The sequence below is a fragment of the Heterodontus francisci genome, chromosome 33 (assembly GCF_036365525.1).
Source record: "Heterodontus francisci isolate sHetFra1 chromosome 33, sHetFra1.hap1, whole genome shotgun sequence".
Classification (NCBI taxonomy): Eukaryota; Metazoa; Chordata; class Chondrichthyes; order Heterodontiformes; family Heterodontidae; genus Heterodontus; species Heterodontus francisci.
In genome coordinates this window covers 54,412,484-54,432,671 of record NC_090403.1, presented here as the reverse complement: position 1 = coordinate 54,432,671, position 20,188 = coordinate 54,412,484, and the positions used below count along the sequence as shown (strand labels likewise).

The 20,188-nt window shown below is 37.9% G+C and overlaps 4 protein-coding genes across 6 annotated transcripts; all 4 read right to left on the bottom strand.

Moving 5' to 3' along the window:
* Nucleotides 1–849: 849 nt before the first annotated feature.
* hoxb5a (homeobox B5a) lies at nt 850–3,313 on the bottom strand. 2 transcript variants are annotated; one of them, XM_068013601.1, is made up of 2 exons: nt 2,533–3,313; nt 850–1,802 (listed from the first exon to the last, which is right to left on the bottom strand). In XM_068013601.1, the coding sequence occupies exons 1-2, from the start codon at nt 3,065–3,067 to the stop codon at nt 1,552–1,554; spliced, it is 786 nt and encodes a 261-aa protein (XP_067869702.1). In that variant the 5' UTR covers nt 3,068–3,313; the 3' UTR covers nt 850–1,551. The 2 variants fall into 2 exon arrangements, with proteins under 2 accessions (XP_067869702.1, XP_067869700.1); XM_068013599.1 differs by having other exon boundaries at nt 850–1,805; nt 2,533–3,311.
* Nucleotides 3,314–4,717: 1,404 nt separating this feature from the next.
* Nucleotides 4,718–8,207, bottom strand: hoxb6a (homeobox B6a). The gene is made up of 2 exons (XM_068013598.1): nt 6,364–8,207; nt 4,718–5,718 (listed from the first exon to the last, which is right to left on the bottom strand). Exons 1-2 carry the CDS (start codon nt 6,920–6,922, stop codon nt 5,459–5,461), a joined length of 819 nt encoding a protein of 272 aa, XP_067869699.1. The 5' UTR covers nt 6,923–8,207; the 3' UTR covers nt 4,718–5,458.
* A 4,647-nt stretch (nt 8,208–12,854) lies between these two features.
* hoxb7a (homeobox B7a) lies at nt 12,855–16,517 on the bottom strand. Its single transcript, XM_068013607.1, has 2 exons — nt 15,113–16,517; nt 12,855–13,656 (listed from the first exon to the last, which is right to left on the bottom strand). The coding sequence occupies exons 1-2, from the start codon at nt 15,510–15,512 to the stop codon at nt 13,421–13,423; spliced, it is 636 nt and encodes a 211-aa protein (XP_067869708.1). The 5' UTR covers nt 15,513–16,517; the 3' UTR covers nt 12,855–13,420.
* Nucleotides 16,518–16,571: 54 nt separating this feature from the next.
* hoxb8a (homeobox B8a) lies at nt 16,572–18,719 on the bottom strand. 2 transcript variants are annotated; one of them, XM_068013606.1, is made up of 2 exons: nt 17,801–18,719; nt 16,572–17,416 (listed from the first exon to the last, which is right to left on the bottom strand). In XM_068013606.1, the coding sequence occupies exons 1-2, from the start codon at nt 18,225–18,227 to the stop codon at nt 17,142–17,144; spliced, it is 702 nt and encodes a 233-aa protein (XP_067869707.1). In that variant the 5' UTR covers nt 18,228–18,719; the 3' UTR covers nt 16,572–17,141. The 2 variants fall into 2 exon arrangements, with proteins under 2 accessions (XP_067869707.1, XP_067869706.1); XM_068013605.1 differs by having other exon boundaries at nt 16,572–17,419; nt 17,801–18,710.
* Nucleotides 18,720–20,188: the final 1,469 nt, after the last annotated feature.

Below are 20,188 nucleotides of genomic sequence, written 5' to 3'. Positions count from 1 at the left end.
TACGATCTAACTTTGAGATAAATACCCAATTCATTTGACATCCCAATGTCATTCTTGTATATGTAGTTTGTTATATTCACAAGGGGAGCATGCACTTTGCAGGATAGACCTAACATTTGCTGTGTGACTTATCAACTACAGATAAGCACTTGGACGTTCTTTTGGTAAGTTGAGTTTAAACTAAGCTAAGGTTTACCTGTTGCACAAAAATGAGATTTACAAAGGAACGTGTGTAGTTTGTTGTATAGACAAACTTCGAAACAGTACATCTTGTTACTGTACAATTCTCTGGGGCATGGTGTAGAAATCAAGTGTGAGAACCCCTTTATCGGATATACACGACAACAGCGAATAGAAAACAATCCTATTGAAGTGCTTAGACTGAAGATGACGGGTTCAGTTAGATCCAGAAATTCCAAAATGCATGAAGTCAAATCACATAAATACCGCCTTTAAATATCAGCGAGCAACACACAGTGGCGCACGCAAAACAGTAACAGATATGCTTTAGGATTTAAGATGAAACGTTAACTAAGTGAGGCAAGTAAGGTTATGTTATAGTAATATCTTATAGAATTAATCACAATATATTAAACGAGAAGCAATCAATATATGTTAATTAATGAAAATTCATTATGTGCGCTGTTAATGTGCCATTATAAAATGCACAGTACATGGAGTTAAGATATCACAAAACATGTAGCAATATTAAGATGTAACACACCTGATAATATTTATTATACTAGATACTAACAATAGATATTCCCTAGATGCAGTAACACGCATTGCACCAGGTAGTAAGATACCAGCTTAGTTACAGTCAACATATTACACTACAGAGATCAGGGGTGGTTATGAGAAACTTTTACTTTATTTCGAATTAAGCTACAAACAAATACAAAAAGCTTGTTGGCAACATACTGTCGGAGCTAAACATAGTTGTCGTTCATTTCCACAGAAAATATGCCATTCATCACTCTGCCCATTACAGACTAGCTATAGGCAACATTATAAACTTTTTTGTATTATTTACAACCATTATAACTCACTAAATAATCGTGTACAATCGTCGCTGATTTCAGAATCTATCCACATGTATTAACAAAGATTAGAATTCTACATGAAATTTCAACATACGGACGTTGCTTAAAATCACGGAAAGCATTAAGGACAGAAACTTACAAGAAGGTGGTTATATTTCGGAGAGGTGATAGTGCAAGAACAAAGATTTTAGCTTTTTATCAGCGTGTGGGAGGGAAGGAAGATCAAATTGTACAACTTGTGTCAATTATAAATAAGTTATACCATTTACAATCCACAAAAAAACCATGCTACTTTTTCAAGAGAGCACCAACAGTTCACTGACACAGACATATGTAAGACAGCAACAAGCATTGGACAGCGAAAGGACAACACAGATTAAAATAAAAAAAAATGTTAGCAGTACCACAGAAAAGTTTAAGTCGTCTTTAATATTTAACAACACACGGGAAAAGGTGCCTCGCTGTACAGTACTGGTGCACGGTGTCTGTTATTTTTACATTTGATTTGTTAGGGTTGAAAGGCGCTTGCTCCGGCAGTCATGCTCATGCTTTTCAGCTTGTTGTCTTTTTTCCATTTCATTCGCCGGTTCTGGAACCAAATCTTGATCTGCCGTTCTGAGAGACACAGAGCATGGGCAATCTCTATCCTCCGCCGTCGGGTTAGATATCTGTTGAAGTGGAACTCTTTTTCCAACTCCAACGTCTGAAAACGAGTATAAGCAGTCCTGGCTCTTTTCCCGTCGGGTCCACCCATACCATCTGCTAATAAATACAGGAAGGTTTTTTTTTATCCATGCTGAATTATCTATCTCTTTACTGAAAAAAATATTTTTTATAATCAGAATGTTAGACCTTGAAAGTTGGAGTATTACCTTCCCCGGGGTCTCTCCGGGCAAGTATGTATGTCAAAATGAAACTACATTGTCCCCAATCTGAATTGCTATTAATTATCATTTTCCTTTTCATTGTCTGACTATGTAACCTGTGCCTTGACGGCTGTGCTTCTAATTATCTGCACACACATACTTACACCAGATATACACGGTCACACACACGCACACATATATGCACATACCTTTAAAAAAATTGTCTGAAATTGCAAACAGATCCATGAAAATGGGTCACAGCAACGCTGACTGTTCAGGATTACTGCACAGTTCTCTTTGTTATTATGCTCATCGTGCAGTACAAGTCGTAGCTTTCTATACACTAGCATCCTAGATATATAATATTTACAACTTATCCGCATTAAATACCATTACTTTAATATTTACTGAGTTTTGTTGGTCGACTTGCTCATTATTTTTTCATGCACGTTATAAAATTGTGGTTTACAGATTTAAATTAAATTTGCGGAAAATGTTTAGTTAAGTTTCTGCAGATCAATGAAACACATATTGTTCACATTTTGTGTCACCAAGGTTGCACAATAGGACCCCATGAATTACCTGACTACAGAGCAATATTTAAACATAAAATGAAAGTATACCATGGCCAATGTGCAGTTTTCTCATCCAAGGAAATATTTGTGGCTGCTGTTCTGGTGTTGTTGCTTGTGTTGGTTCTTGCTGTGCCCTGGGATGGTTGTTGTTGTTGGCTGGAGTGCCCTCTTCGGCATCCGAGGATGCTCCGGCCTCGTCCATTTCTGTAAAATTACTTGCTGAACTAGAGGAGGTAGTCGGATCGGATGGGGAACCCTTGACTCCGTGACTGTCCTTGCCGGAACAAGGAAGGGGTTCTGGAGATGAGAGGGTGCAGCTCGCTGCTTGCCTGAACCTGGTTTCTGTAGCTGGAGGATAGCTTCTGGACTTTTCTGTATTAACCACTCCAAAGTGGTTAGATGAGGCTGAACGGGTGATGCTAAGGTCCATACCATTGTAGTTGTAGCCGTAAGTGCCTGAATGCATGGTGCCTGAATCCCTGTATGGTCCGTTCTCGGAGCTGCTCGTCCCATAATTAAGTAACTGATAATCCGGGCCATTTTGATAGCGACCGGAGAATGAGTTTACAAAGTAAGAGCTCATTTGGGTTTTTTTGGGTTGATTTGTGGTTGTTAGTCGTTATAACCCAGTCCTGCACGATTTATGATATATTAATGAATTATAGAAATGACTGTACTTCGTTCGCTTCTATGTATGCGGCCAAATATGGGGGGTGCGAGTCGGAATCACGTGCTTTTGTTGACCAGTCGTAAATTCTCACTGATGACCTCAAGGGGTAATTCATGCTCTATGGTTACAAATAATGACGATCCAACAATCGTTACGCCATGTGAATGCAAGGCTCCAAATGGCGGCCAGGTTTGCAGAGCGCGCCACCTACTGGGCTCCGTCTAAATTACACGCATTAAGGTCATTGCTTATCTATTAACATTGCTATTATTGTATTAATAAAACAACAAAAAGTTACCTTTTAAATTTACCTACCTCAAAATCAATAAATTCCAGCATTGTATTGCATTTTGCTACATAGTTTATTTAACCTTTGACAATACATTTGTTTAAGAGTGCTAAAAAATCAAAATGCTAAACATAAAACGGCTATTCAATTATCTTGCAATTGAGCTGGAAATCACGTTTTATAGCTATACTTGGAGAGGAGCAATTTATTTCGTTTTTGACCAGATACATTTAAAAACAATTAACTTGCCATCCTTGACTAGTCAGTTAAATGTACGCGTTCATTGACTTACGGTTGGTCCTGTCGATGTAAGCCTTATTATATGCTAAATATTATCGTTCCTGTGTGTTTGCGGGATTGAAGTTCGTTCTGAAACGTGGTAATGTGTGCGAATAAAGTATGTTATACATTAAAAAAAAACTTTGTAGCAAAATTGCCCAGACCCTTTCAAGACAAGGGGCGGACTAAATCTTAGAAAGTTCTAATTTGCACCTTGGTGCACTCCATGGGCTACGCGGATTGTACAATTATTTTCATTACTATGTTTTGAAGGAGTTAACATCAGAAAATACACGTTTGGACTACTTTGCACCACCTCTGCCATTCGGAGATAATATGCTTTTTAAAAAATTACCATGTAATTATTCTGACTTAAATGCTAAATGAATGATATTAATTGGGATCCCGGAGACACGAATCCTTTCCTCGGGTTATTGCATACATATAACCTCAGTATCGTGATACGATCTTTTCCCGCATCGGCACAAGTCTTTCAGTGCAACTTACCTCCTAGAGGGTTCGGTGAATAATTAGCAGAGCGACTTCAGCATTTTGGGACACAACGTTGTTTTATTTTGTGCGAGGAAGGATTTAACATCTAATATACACTATACTGAATCTGGTGGATTTTTGCGGACATGCATGGTTATGGCTACGCTTGTGCTCAAACTCCTTTTTAAAAAAAAATACGCTTTAGTAAGACGATGGCATAACTGGGCCGTTTAGTAAGGCGCGTGCCGAGAAGCATTCACGGAGAACAAAATTATTGAAACCAGGGAAGCAGTTGTTAAAAGCCGCAATATACTACGTTTTCTCTCTGTAATAAACTGGTTGAGAATTTCAAAGATTTGCGTAGGTGTCATTAGCCAGTAATGTTTGTATAATCCAGTCTGATTTTTAGATGTGGGCAATAAGATGATTACTGGAATGAAATTTAAATTTGAAGGGAAATCATAAGAGATAAATCAATTATGAGAAATTCAATGAGGACTGCCTACTTTTTGTTTTGTGATAGATTACAACCTAGACTTAGATAAGCTATGAGTAGCGATCTTGAAATTTTTAGTTTTCATAGCATCTCTCTGTCAGATCACCAATGGTTTCGATGCATATTATGATGCTTGAATTGAAAAATACACATGATTGTTTTTTTTTAGAAAAACTTTTATTATCATTCCAGATAAGGATGCCTCGGTTTTTAAAATTTATTACGCATGCTACAATCACATTAATTTAACCAAAACACAAATAAAAAAATAACTTCTTACTCAATTCTTAAGACATTTGCTTTTATTTTCCTCGCTCCGTTACGAAAACAATCCAAAATACAATATTTAGAGCTCATTGTGTAATTAGCACACGCACGCAGACATTTCCACACACTCACGCATACATCCATAAAATAAATCAAAAATAGTTGTTCACAGTGCACAAAAACATACACCATAATTAACTAGAGAGCTGAGACAAACGTCAAAAAAATCACAATATTGCAACAGCTCAATTGAGATACAGAATTCATGGAATACTTCTAGTGTTTTAAAACTATTGACACCAATGTGAAATAATGCCGACTTGGCTAGACCAAAGGAATGCATAACTTTATAATAAATCTCACAACAAATACAGAAATATACAACTCCACTGGTGCGCAACAGCAAACAAAATGTAAACTTTTAATATTCATTTTTAATTAAAGAACTGCATAGCGTTCCTCTTTCTTTTTCTTCTTGTTTTCACTCTGCTGATTTTTCTTCTGTTTCTTCTCCGCTTAATTGCGAGGAACTGAGTAATTTGTTCTCTTTTTTCCATTTCATGCGCCTGTTTTGAAACCAGATTTTGATCTGGCGTTCTGTGAGGCAAAGTGCATGTGCAATCTCTATCCGGCGTCTTCTGGTCAAGTAGCGGTTAAAGTGGAACTCCTTCTCCAGCTCCAGAGTTTGATATCTAGTGTAGGTTTGCCGCCCGCGCCGTCCGTTTGGATTAAATGCTGAGGCTTCCCAATAAAAGTGAAGGAAGAGGGAGAGAGAGAGAGAGAGAGAGATACAGACAGATGGACAGACAGGGGGGAAGTTGGGGAGGGGGGAGATAAAAACAGTTGATTATTACTCGTAATATGGAAATAGAATTGAAGCATATAAATAACAAGTGAATCACATTGATTATATTGGACGTTATGCGTTAAACTACTCAGGTTCACAAACTGTTTGATGAGCACTTTCGATCCTGAAACACTAAGTAATGATTTCCATTCATGGTATGGCTACATTCTGTTCAATTAAGATTTTATAACCGGTGGGCCTGGTAGCTGTGCAGTAAAATCTTTAGGAGAAAAGAACAACTGATCTTGTCTCATATCTGTAGATCAGCGTCACATTTTCTATACATATGCTTATTATTCTTCTCTACCAGACGCTGAGTTTTAATGAATTATTCAGAATCTCAAAATATGCAGCAACCTATAATTTAATCTGAAATACATTAAAGTCTTCTCAAAAAATTGAATGTTAAATTCTCTTTTCTAAGAAAGGGTTTTAAGGGATTAAGTGCTCATCTTTTTCTTGCTAAGTTCAATGTAAATATGTTTTAAAAGTGTTTTCCAACAAATATGTAAAACAAAAAGTATATAGTACAAACTTACCACTACTGGAGTTCATTCTTTGCATCCAGGGGTACACAGGGAGCGAACTCTTCTGATCATCCACCTCTCCATATAAAATTCTGTTTTGTGCACATTCGAATTTGCGTTGTTCGGAGTTAAAATGCGTTGGATCTTCCAGTGAGTGGTATTTGGAGCTGGTGGAGGAGGCACCACAAGAAGGGTCTTTTTCCCGATAAAAACTGGGGGAACCGTAATCACAGGGTGTCCGATTGCACCCATATGCTCCGTTGGCTTGTTGATAGTAAGAGGGTGACGGGTAGCTTTTATCCTGCATGCTTGTAGCCCCATATGTGGCCGGGTAGTGTCTTAAAGGGTCGTAACCGGAGGAATATAGCGGAATCTGCCCAAGGAAGGACTCTTGCCCACTGGCAAGAGTCACCGGGAAAGTGGAGTTCACAAAATACGAACTCATTTGTTGGCTGTGCTCTGTTATGATTTGTTGTGTATTAGTCCAAGTGCCTGTGCTATTAGCAGTTAGCGAGATGGGTTTGATTCGGGATGGCCAAGTGCCAGAAAGGACAGCAGGAAATATAACCATCTGATCATCGACTGACCAATGGCAATACTGTTTGATAGGAAAATAGCACCCATGAGGGACTTATCCATGAATCAGAGATGCTAGCAGAAACCGGTACATGTGATGGGGAAAAGTCCCAAACATAGAGAGAGAGAGAGAAATCAACAGAAACACATAATCTTTAGATTCACTCTGTACTGAAAGGAATAAAAAGTATAAGAATGCGTAAAGTTCTGCACCTATTTAACATTTGTTTCGACGCCCGTGCAAACAGCGAAATAATTTACCCCCTCAAATTAGACAAACAAGCAAAATAAAACGCAATCCAATATCCGTGCATTCAGATAATAATTCACTAAACACTTATTAACTCAATTTTATTGCTTTCTCCTTTTCAGTCGGAGGTCGGTTTTATGTTTCTTACTGGTCTGGATTGCATTGTGACTGTAATTCAAGATGCATTCGGTGCGTTTTACATGCAAGATGTTTCCATTATTATTTCTAGCTCCCAATGTTATTTACCATAACAGTTTCGTTCGCATATTGTATTACATGTTTATAAATATCTCGGTGGCTTGTGTATTATGTACTCCAGAGATCCTGATAGTCGTTTGTTGTGCTTGTGTTGCAGTTTTCTCTCTGTGTAAGAATGTGATTCAGCGATGCGGTTCAACTTTGAGGCACACGAAAAGGGGATAAAAACACCAAGCTTTAATCTTTAATTGAAACCACAAAGCGAACGGAAGAAACTTTCCAAAAAGAAAAGATGACTAAACCAAACACCCGAAAGGGAATCAGCAGCGGAGTAGCACACAAACATTCTCTACGAAGAATCTACAATTTTATATTTTAAAGTTTCCGGAATAACATCTGTGAAGAGTATGTTTTTGAAAAAATGGTTTGATATAAAAGACAAACTCAGAATAACGCTGAAAATGGCTTAAATTTCATTAAGAACACAACTTGTTAGACAGTTGCCGCCTTGTAAATCAAAACGGTGATTGCGCCCGAAAGCAGCAAGAAGGGGTTTCGCTTCACAAAAATGTGTGGGTATGTAAATATACTCTGTTTAGCTCAGTGAGTGCACCATTTACAGACTTATTCCGTGTATTTAAACATGTACGTACGAATATTACTTAAAGTTACTTACGTCAAGTGTTTAATAGATAACTGGGCGATGCACACAGTCTGCAAACCGATACACCTCTATATATTCAGATGGGTACATAGTACTGCATATATCATTCAAAGTTGCTCTTCTGATTTCTATATTTGATATATTGTGTTGTACTCTTAAAACTCTTAAACCTTGTGTTATAGAAATAAAATATTTTGTATTGTTATATTTGAATTTCATAATGTGTATTTGTTTAAATTTCACTTACTCTACGTTACGCTCTTTAGATTTACTTGTGAAATTCACCATACGGTTTTTATTTTTTTTTGAACTTATATGTGCTGTGCCCATCTGTGTGAATAGCGAGTTTTAAAAAAAGTTTTAGTCATTTTCGCTTCATACGAAAACGCATTAATATATTTTAAATAGATATAATTATTTTATCATTTATAACTATTAAATGCTACAAGTGTCAGAGAGTTTGTGTTGGACTTTATGGATTTATTTTAGCAGTTCCTCTGGAAGGCACCACTTCCTGGTTTCAAACATCTGTTTCAAAGAATCATAAACTGATTAGTGAACACATGGCAGCAGAAATTAAAGAAAGACTTCTGTCTTGGTACCGGTTCATTTTCAGAAGCGGGTTGTTTTCTTGTCCTAGAAACATGGCGGTTTGAGCATGATGAGAAAACATAATTAAAGGCCAAGTGATAAAACTATTCCACCTGAGAGGTTTCCAGTCCGGTATGGCTTGTAGAAGCGGCAGAGACTTTATTCAAACCAATTGTCTCCAACTTAAATCTGGAGCTAAGACTTTTACTTTCTTTTTTAAAAAAAATCATTGTTCTAATTTCCAAGAAAACTTTGAAAAGTGATATGAAGAGTTTGCATATATGTTGCAACCTTTCAAATAACTAATGTTCAGAGACAACCGATTCAAATCAGTTGCGATCTGAATTTTAATTTATTTTCTTTATTTACATTTTTTAGGCATTTGGTCACGAAGTGCTTATTTTATTTGTAACTTTAAGTTGACATTGTCTCAAATGTTTCTTTTTTAAAATGACTGATATTTTATGATTTTAACGCCTCCATCCATGTAAGTTACAAGGAAGCCGTTCAATCATTTTTTATTTTATTTATTCATAATTATGTAAAAAAGTAAATTCAGATTAAACTGAGTTGGAATTATAAAACCAGGCAGGGCAAATATTATAACATTATGACTGTTTCGGAGCACATTTCCTCCACCCCGACTATGTTCCCTTTTCCTGGCCATGGAAGGTCGCCATTTACTTTCAGTGTCAATTTCAACATCTCGTTGTTAGGGAGAGGGTTTAAATCCTCTTTGAAAGTGTGGGAAGGTAAAATTAAAGGGTTAGTGGAAGTTCTGTGGCTCGTGTTTATTGCTTATAGGTCGGGTCATTAAAGGCAGAAATTCGTTTATAACCGGTCTGGTTACGCTTCAAATGACGGGTCTTGCACATAACAGAACTGACTTGCAGCATTGCTGTCTGTCCGGGGAGGCAAAGCAAATTCTGGCCTTGCTAACAATTTGCTGTTAGTTGGATGTAGCTTGGAATTTGCTCCAATGAGATCTGTCTGTACAGGAATTTTACAAATCTCAGTTGTAGATTAACTTTGACACAAAATTCGATTTCTTCAATAACCCTGGAATTTATCTAAAGCTTTTCTGTTTAATACGAATTGGCTGCTATTAAAGTAGGGCATTTGGGACAGAGACGCTAACAGACCATCACAATACATTACATTCGGATACACCACTGCGACAAGATTACTGAGTACTGTATCTTTTCTTTTACATATACTCGGAGCTTATTTTTTTCTTTGAAAAATAGCCAAAAATATAAAATCACAAAGATTAATAGTTCCATTCTAGTTAATGCAATTGTTGCAATGAGAAAGACAGAAACAAAAGGAAAGCAAATATTTAATTTGCTGCTAAAATGCACACAAACCAATAATGAAAATCACTGCAAACCTATAGTTAATCTTATATACACATACATAATGCGCATGCACACGCATACACCGACGATATATATATACATCATCCGTGCTTCATTATGCAGCTCAGATCGTTTTCATATTGTGCAGATAAAATGCAGCATGTCTCTTTTGCTCCTTATTTTTCGACTTCCTTGGTCAAGTGGAACGCAAGGTGGCAGCAGAGAGCAACAAATCCCGCCTCCCCGCCCCCCAGCAAAAACGCTGATAGATTTATATTATATCAATGCAGAAATACTGGGCCTCTTGGTTGCTAAACATTCTAAACCACGGTCATCTAAACGCCATCTTATATTATATCATCGGACTGTTATCCACTAACAATGTAAGCTGAAACCCTAATGCTGTCTAACAGAAAAAAAAACTGTCGCATATCATAAACGTATGAATTTGTAACTCCAGCACCGAGTGCTCGACTCAGAACAAATTATTAACAATCATGAAACACAATAGGAGGAAATATTACTGTTACAACACAATTACAATACGTCAGTGCGTCGGTATCAGTGACACTGCCCGTTCTAATTGATGTCCTTGATAAAATTATTCACGTAATGACCGACCCTCGAGAAAAGATTAACAATCGCGAAGCTAATTTAACCTTACCATGTAACAGAATTCGTCCCCGAACACAATTATAGATTCGTCAACACGCCACAGCTATAGTGGATAACTGGTCCCCTAATTATATAACAAATCTGTGAAACAGAATCGCTTGCAGAAAAAAATCCAAAACCCACAGTGTCCCAGTTAAATTGAAGAAATAACTTTTCACAGCTTATTCACATTGTAGTCTCTAAACACTGACTCAATATATACAACATATATATTCTCCAACTGGCGTCAACAAGTCTCTATTTTCTGTGTGATATTTTGGCTGTAATTCTGCACAATATCATTTAATACAATTGTAAAAAAAAATCAATTGGAAAACATGGGAAAATATTCGTCTTACCTTTACAACAGCATCTGTGATTTTGTTTCGATCTTCCTCCTTTCACTTTGGAACCAGCGCGATTTTTTTCCACGGACAATATTGTCCCAAACTGATAACCGTCGGTTAACCTGCGGCCGCAGAGTAGCCGGGGTTCAGGCATCAGTCATTTGCACGGGAAATCGGAATTCGAGCCTCTTTGAAAAATGATATCATCCACATCACTGAGCTTTGCGCCACTCCATCCATTGCTGAAATTCCCAATCGACAGACAAGTGGTAGATGGCAAAAAAGTCTTGTTTACTTTGTGTGTGTGTGTGTGTGTGTCTCTGCGTATGTGTGTGATTGCACCTCCAATAGTAACTATCAAAGTTTGAAAAAAAAACAGATAGAAGCCCTGAGGAGGACACAGGACCGACCCAAGGTACGGTGGCCAAAAGAATACTGCAATATACTCACATGGGAAATCATAAAAAGTTCATGTTCACGGTTGCTATCCACATGACCGGCAGCGGCCAATCGAAAGACCGATCCACTCATAAAGTTCTATCACAAAGTTGTAAATTTTCATAAAACAACAAGGAATTTATTGCATTTCTTCATGACTACCAACAACAGGCCCCCTCGCCGCCATGTTTTGTGCTAAAGCAAAATGGCAAAAAGAATACTTTTATTAAATGTTTTCTTACAAAATGGCACGGTTTGCATGGGTTGTCTTTTTTATTCTATAGTAGATTAACTAAAGCCCCATTCTCTGTCTGCTTCCCATATTCACCTCTTCCTTTCTATAGAAAGAAAAATAGCTACATAAACTCATAAAATCGCTTTTGCGAAAATAACACCGTTTTATACTTTTTCTCTTTCTGTGTCTCTGCTATTCGTGCAATTTACATGAAACCAACAGAAACATATGATGTCAAATTATTAATTTAATTTGCCATAAGTGAATAAAACATTCCGTTTAACGAAATTTACCTAGTTTCATTTTAAAAGCTGACTTTCACAGTTCGACGAATTATTTTCCCTAAATTAAATGTTTTCCACATTACTCTGATATTTAACTTTGAAGGGACAACACGTGTCTCTTTAATACAATAATAAACCGATTCTTTGATCAAATCAGAAGGATTCATTCCTCCTATACACCCTGTCTTGAAAAGGACAAGAACGAGGGTAAACCGACCTGAATCTTGGCTTAATTGACTGGACTTAATTCCACTATCGACATGATGCAATACGCCTAGCACACAATAAGAGAACGTTTAAATATTTTAAATATCAGAACTAGTTAATTAATATATAAAAATTGCAATCGTTTGTATGTCAAAATGGTAGTAACCATTTCATATATTTCCAGTCTGTGTTGGAAGAATATTTAACCCCGCTTTCCGACTAAAATTTTTCATTGGCGAAGAACACGTATGTTCGAAACATAAAGGGCATTTACGTACAATGCACAAATTAAATGCATCAATTAAGAGTAATTTTGCAACTGTTAAACTGTTGAAATGCACTGTCTTGTCATTCGACACCTAACCCAATTACATTCTCTTCACAGAGTGGTGTATCGTTAGTTAGACATAGATAGGTTTACAACTCCCACGAAGACGTTCGGGATGGTTCCAGTGCCTTTGTTGCGTGGAATTGTTTAATCAGAAGAGTTAGTGTTAAAGACTCGAGTGCTATACATCAGAGCGCAAAACTCGGAATGGGTCAGAGAGAAAATATTCCTTTAGGTGGGTCATTCTGATAGACTCATAAACGCAGTCTCGGCTTGATATATTTTCGTTGAGGAATAAGGTGTGATTCCTGGTGTTTCTGCGTGTCGGTGTGCGTGTGTTGTACAAAATATCAATTTTGATAGAGAAACACAATAACGAAAAAAATCCTAATTTTATTTCACAGAACAGCTTACATCCTTCATGGCTATAGCGCGAAATCTCAACAGAGCAAACATAAATGGTCCATATTTAAATATTAAAAAATGTACAGAGAAGTTACACTCAACACATCCACCAGAACACCATTTTTATATATTTAACTATAACAGGAGTTTATACGGGACACATATCAATAATATGTACACGAATTGTGACTACACACATCTCCTTTTGGAAACTATTCTTAATGACAAGAAATTACATCGATACAGTAACAAATATAAAGTCACTGACACTGCTTTCCTTTAAATACATTAGGTAAAGCAAAGCTAATTACAGTAACGATCAATTCACCACATCAAAAAGGCTAACGCACAGACTGTATATGACTGTACTTGTACAATATAGATTTGGGTTATTCCCTCTAATCTGTACAAAACAAACTACAAGTAAAACCGTTACAGATTTAGGTAGTATTCTGTTTCAGTGTTAAGAAACGAGGAACAAATCGCTCCACTTAAAAAAAATGTCTTTTAAGTTTTAAGAAGTTTGTTTTTTCTTCATTCTTCTTGCTTTTCTTCGCTTGCATCAGGTGGACTGGTGGCTTTACTTTCTTTCTTCCACTTCATCCTCCTGTTCTGAAACCAGATTTTAATTTGCCTTTCAGTCAGGCAAAGAGCGTGTGCGATCTCGATGCGTCTCCGTCTGGTGAGGTAGCGGTTGAAGTGAAACTCTTTCTCCAGTTCCAAGGTCTGATACCGAGTGTAGGTCTGACGTCCCCTCTTCCTGTCTGAAGCTAGACCATGACAAGAGGAGGGATCGAGTGAGCGAAACAGAAAAAATGATCACAAACAATGCAGCATTAACCCTCTAAAAATTTCACATTGCCCTTTCCTACATTACACTGTAGCCACTAATTTTAACATATTATCCAGAATATCCCCTTGACAGATACAATAAATTACTGTCGGAAACTAGCTGATTACAATCAATATAAAGTTTGTATTAATGCTTCATAAAGAAGGAGGGCGGATGGCTCTGTATGGGGAAGTATTTACACTGTTTACACAGCACTTACAGGCCTGAAGCAACTGTCATGTAATGAAACTCAAAACATATTGACTTTAATTTTCTATTTGACTATTATTTTTAAACAAGGATGCTTGTATTAGTTTAACAATTATAATCTATTGATAGATGATCATTGTCCTACATCCTCACCGCTCTCTGCATTTGGTGAATTAATGTTATGTAACCTGAAACTGACAGGTAGCTAGAAAATGGATACTGCGATTTATTTTAAAGCATAACACGGTGATACACTTGTGTTGGAAAGCACCAGTCTCCAAATTCAGTAAAGGGTCCCCAGCTTTGCAATTCACCAACATACGGGAGAAAATAATACAAATATGGAATAGGCAGAGAAACATGCCTCTCGCTACCTGATTGAAAAGAGCTGCTAAAAGGGGATAATGGTGCTAAGGGCTGTCCCCCACCTCTCCTTACCTCACATGTTACACTAGTACAAACTGCCGCATTGGTTTGACTGGGCCAAAACAACGGTATGCTGCGCATTTAAGTAATTCCCATTGAACTGAAATGTCTTTATAAATATTTAATGCTAGTTTTTGCGCACTTTTTGTAGCCTCCATTTGTCATCTTCTTGCCCTCCCTGATGTATTCCGTTTCAGTCACCAGCAACCCCCCCCCCCCCCCCAACTCCAATTACCCTCCTCCAGCACCCCCGCTCCAATTACCCCCCTCCAATTACCCCCCCCCCCAACCACATCCACAACACCCAAAGCACGTTGCAACTTGGAAAGACGGAAAGAAACTTTGAACAGAAGAGGAATTGCAATTAATGATTTAAAAAACAGAAAAAGGAAAAAGGCGAGTTAAGTCTCATGGGATATTCCGGGTTCAATGCTGCTTTTGTTGGAATTAAGAGCACAGAATGGCGAAGATGTCCGAGAACAAGAATAAATGTTTATTTGAAGTGTGCAAATATAGTTGTCCTACAATGCATAACTTTGCGGTCCTCTAGTTTATATCTTATTTTAAAGTGGCTTTGACAATTTGTCACATGAAGCTAATATACATCCAAACCAGCGACTTGATTGCTTATGGGGGGGGGGAGTGCATTGCATTTTATACCCGTTTCGCAAACGTCATAAATGAACACGACACCTTAATGCAATAAAATAATTGACGGTACCTCTAAGAGAATTCATTTCATGTGACTTTTCACATACCTGAGCTCTTCATCCAAGGGTAGATCCGGAAGTTCTCGGACTGGGGGTCTGTCTCTTTTTGCTCCGACTTGCTGCAACTCTGCTTGCAGGACTCCCCAGCGCCGCACATCAGTGATGAGATATTGTGATCGAATGAAGAACAGTGCATGTTAAATGAGTTCGCGTTGAGGCCATAAGGAGACGTGTACATAGTCGGGGTCTGGTGGTGGAGGCTGTTGGCTGTGCTGTATAAACCCGGCACAGTGGCCGCGTAAGAAGCCGACCCTGAGCCATAGCCCGACCGCTGGGAGTTTGAGGCAAAGGCGCAAGAAGTTGGTTCCGAAAATACCCCCGTTGGAAAAACAGAAGTTCCGGCTGTATATTTCGAAAATAAAGCATTCGCATAATACAATGAACTCATAATTTGGCCGTTGATTTGTAGGCCGGGACGTTTCAGTGTCGGTTTTACGAGGTACGGTGATATATTACGGAATTAGAGTCCAGATTTACACCAAAAGAACCCCCTTTTTCCTTCTGATGCACGTGATACCAGCACGTGACACGGTGGGCCAATGAAAACCAGGCTACCCGCAGCTTCTTTGGATGATAAAAAAAATTCTCGCATCAAAAGAAAAATTCCTGCATCCAAGTCATAATGTGACCAACTTTAAATACAAGGTGAATAGGATGCAATTTGAGTTTATAGGCTGGGTTGATCGATCATTTAGATGGGAATTTAAATAAATCGATTCGCTTTCTGTAGCTTGCATTCAGCTTGCAGTGGAAAACACATTTGTCAAAACAGCTTTCTTTTGCTTCGGTTGCGTTCTAGCATCTCGCGCTGTAAGTTCTTATAATCGATACCTACCTTACCCTATGGATCTCTGGCCGGTGGAGAGTTCTTAGGATCTGTTTTTCCAAAACTACAACAGTAGTTTATACACAAACAAACTAAACGATATGTGCCCACTATATTAGCCACAGCTATTCCACAACGAACTTCAACTTGTTCTTTTTTTGGGGGGGTGGGGGGAGGAGGAGGGGGCGGGGAAGCGGTGGGGTGGGAGGGAGGAAGGAATTATGAGTGCAAATGAGTCAAGTGAACTGCAAACATAAACAGGTCACTAATAAAAAAGTCACAAAGACAAATTGAGTCAGGTGCGATTGCTATGTGTTATTGATATTTTAATGCTCAGTTCTCAACAATATTAACTATCCATCCATCTATTTGTCTATCGCGACACAATATGCACAGTTTCTTTTTGCCAAATCTTTTCATTCTAATAAATTCTATTTCAAAAAAAAGCCGAGCAATTTCACAGTTCTGTTTTCGCTTGTAAAGTTTATTGTACCCTTTTCCGCCGCTTGCATGTTCAAACAATAGCCCAATCTCGTGTATAACATTAATGCATCACCGGTTCATCTCTCCCACTAACAACCCCCCCCCCCCCCCCACCCCACCCCCACCCCCACCCCCACCCCCAATAAAAGCAATTCACGTATACAGTAGACTTTTCTCACAGTTAAAACTTAAGTATCAGTTTCGTCTTGTTTTGTAAAAAAAAAGCCTTTACTTCTGCACATGCCAATTTGGAGAAAGCAATCTTATAAATACAACAAAGACGTAAACAATAACACAATCTAAAGTAGCTACAGATTAAATAGGCAGCTTCATGTTGTCGGGATTTTTCTTTAAGCTAATAGTTATTAGCTGAAGTAGTGCACGCGGCTTAAATGTTCTACAGCAGTATTTTAAAACACACACATACACGCTAGAACATTGATCTATGAACTTCACATTAAATACTTTTACAAGAATCCACTTAAAATAACTAGAGTGCTACACAACCACATGTATATATCTGGTAAAAAGTTGAAGTACTCGTTTTAATCTACACCTTCATACATTTGCGTACAATATTGTATATCAAACAGTGATCAGTAAAATTGGTTCTGCTTCTCACACCCGCACTATTTAAAAACTGTCAACATTATTCTATTCATTGCCCCTCGAGTTAACGTTTTATGTCTTAAATTATTATTATTATTATTAATCTTTTTCTTCATCTTCTTTTCCGTCCTTCTCCTTTGGAGTCTCTTCTATTTCGGATTTACTGCTGGGAAACTTATCTTTGTTATTTTCCTTCTTCCACTTCATTCTTCTGTTCTGGAACCAAATTTTGACCTGCCTCTCGGTCAGTCCCAGGGCGTGTGACACTTCGATCCGCCGTTTGCGAGTCAGATATGGATTGAACAAAAATTCTTTTTCAAGTTCTAGTGTCTGATAGCGACTGTATGTTTGTCTCCCTCTACGCCGCCCTGCTGCTACTAGGATACAGAGGGAGAGAGAGGGAGGAACCAAGAGAGAAAGCTCAATGAGGCTTTGTAGTTGTTACACGGAGAGTTCTAAAACAAGATTCAAACACTATTAAACAGTATTCAACACCGTAGGAAGAAAATACGCCATAAAACTGCAATAAAACTACAAACAGCACGCAATATACCACACTTAAAAAACTGCTTCAGGATCATTAAAGTATAAAGTAATTTACAAGTATTGAACTTTAGAATCATAAAACACTAAAGTTTCAACGTTTCCTTTATTGGCTCAGGAAATGAACCTTTCTGCGTTTTAAAATTTGTGTGTGTTTTATCCCTTCCTTTCTGTCTGCCTCTTTTATTTCTTGCTGGCCCACGTCAAAGCCTCACCTTGTGGTCTCATCCACGGGAACAGCTGTGTCGGAGATGAACTCTGTTCTGAATTCTCTGCTTCTTCTCCTAGGCTGTTCGCCGTCGACTTGCAATCGGGATATTGGATCAGCTCGGCCTCTTGTTGGGCGGCGAATATTGGCTGCCTTTGCAGGGCATCGTAGCCGTAGAAACTGCCGGCATCCCCGTGACACGTCACCGCACACGGATTTTGTTGGTAGGCGGAGGTGGAGAGGGTAGCTGCGCCGTGGTGGTAAAAATCCTGGATCTGGCTGGGATGTTGGAAGCTGCTCCCGGTGCCGGGTCCATAAACCACGGTGGGTCTGCCGCCCAGGTCCTGGGTAAACCCACAGTCATAATAATTGGGGCGCAGAGTCTCCCCACCTTTATACTTGGAAAACAGCGAATTCACAAAGTAGGAGCTCATTGGGAAGGACTAGGATCTTTCTGCTCAACCGAGGAAAGTTAGTGTTTGGTAATCAGACAAACAAACAAGCCAAGATTTTTTTTTTAAATTAAGCCTTCATCTTATTGATCTCAACATATAGTGTCCTGGTATCACATCTTCGTGAAGAGGTTCACTCATAAACAGTTTTCTGTGATTTACTTCAGCCCAAATGAGTTGTTTCATATTTTGCCGTCTCTTTTCATGATAATTTGCATTTATTACCTCAACCACGTCCTATTGGCTTCGCTTACTCCGTACGGACACTGCACCGCGTGAAAAGGGAATGGTGAGAGAGAGAGAGGGAATGAGAGAAAGATAGAGAGGGGGGAATATGCGGATTAATATATTCAACCATGTTCATTACCGGGATATCAGCCGCTTTACAACAGATGAAATACATACGCCACCAAAAGATTGATAAGGGGAAGTATCCACGCTGTTGTGAAGTAAAGGATAGACATTTAGACGTTAATTTCCAAACCATTTAATGAGAATATGCGTCTCTTTTAAAGGTCAGAGTTACATCAACAAGACGTGGAAGTACAGTACCAAACCGAAAACCTAATTGCTATCAACTTTGGATCTAATTGCTATTTTTCCTCCCAAGTTATTGCAGCGTAGTGACATGTCCAGTAGCAGTCAAACGCAAATTATTTGAGATTTTAAAAAAATGTTTTATCTTAAGGAATAGGTTAATCTAATGGTATTTAACAATTTAATGATCCGTTTTCCTATTATTAATAAAGCCTTTTATCTGGTACTTTGGACGGACTCTGGAACAGTAACAGTCATCTGAGAACTATAGGAAAGAGATTAAGGAACTATAAAGCGTAATAAAAGCACAGCCTGTTATTGTTTATAACATGCAGTGAACGGCAGTTAGTGTTTTTACGAGACGCTCTGTGCGGAGCAGTAAAATATAGGTTTTCTGAAGTGGACGCTCCATTCCCGCTTACTATTTTAAACATGAAACATCTTCTATACAAAGCAACAACACTTAATATAAAAATATTATGGACTATTTGTTATTGGATGACAAGTCGCACCGCAAATTTGACCTCACTAAAAGTGTTTTAGTTTCCAACCCAGGTGCAATGGTTTCTCAGTGAAAGCAAGTATAGTGAATCCTGGTAAACGGTTCATGCGAGATTGCACGAAGCTCGCTATAAAGTCAAGAATGAAGTTGCTTCCAATACATTTTCTCTTTATCATAAAATACATGATATATGTAGATTTGATATATATGTATATATATATAGTTGAAATGATTTACAAACAGTTGACATTATATTCTAAAATCGAGTATAAACTTGAGGGAAAATATTGTAATTGATGCTCATATTTTCAAACTGATCATTTAGTTTTAAACCGCTAATAGAACAACGTAATAATGAATTATAGTAAACCTACATTATTTTTATGTGTTAGGGTTGATTTGTGACAATTGAAAACAAGTTATTTCCTGTCGCCAAGAAATATGGAACCCAGTATTGTAATGCAGAACCATTTTCCTTTCCAACGGGTCTGATATTTTTGATTTTGCGAAGTAGTCAAAATAATTTACAATTGATCTATCTCACCTTGGCAGATCTCCCAAAGCATACTAAATCTAATCACGCATTTTAATTATTTACAAATGGCTTATTTTGGGTTAACACTCGGAATGTCCCTGCAGAACCGTAAGTCTGATCCGAATCAACAGAGTTTACGCGCTCACAACAGTTTAAAAGTTAAAACAGAACTTGTTGGAATGCAAGATGTAAATTAAACTGTTGGTTATCCATGCCAATGCAAGTCTATCCAAATACTGTCATAACTAATATATTCAATATATAACAGTATTGTAACTTTACATATTCATATGCCAATTATGCATCTTTCTATCATCGACTTTCTCTACCTATTGTTAATTTATCTATACATCACTCTGTCTGTCTCTC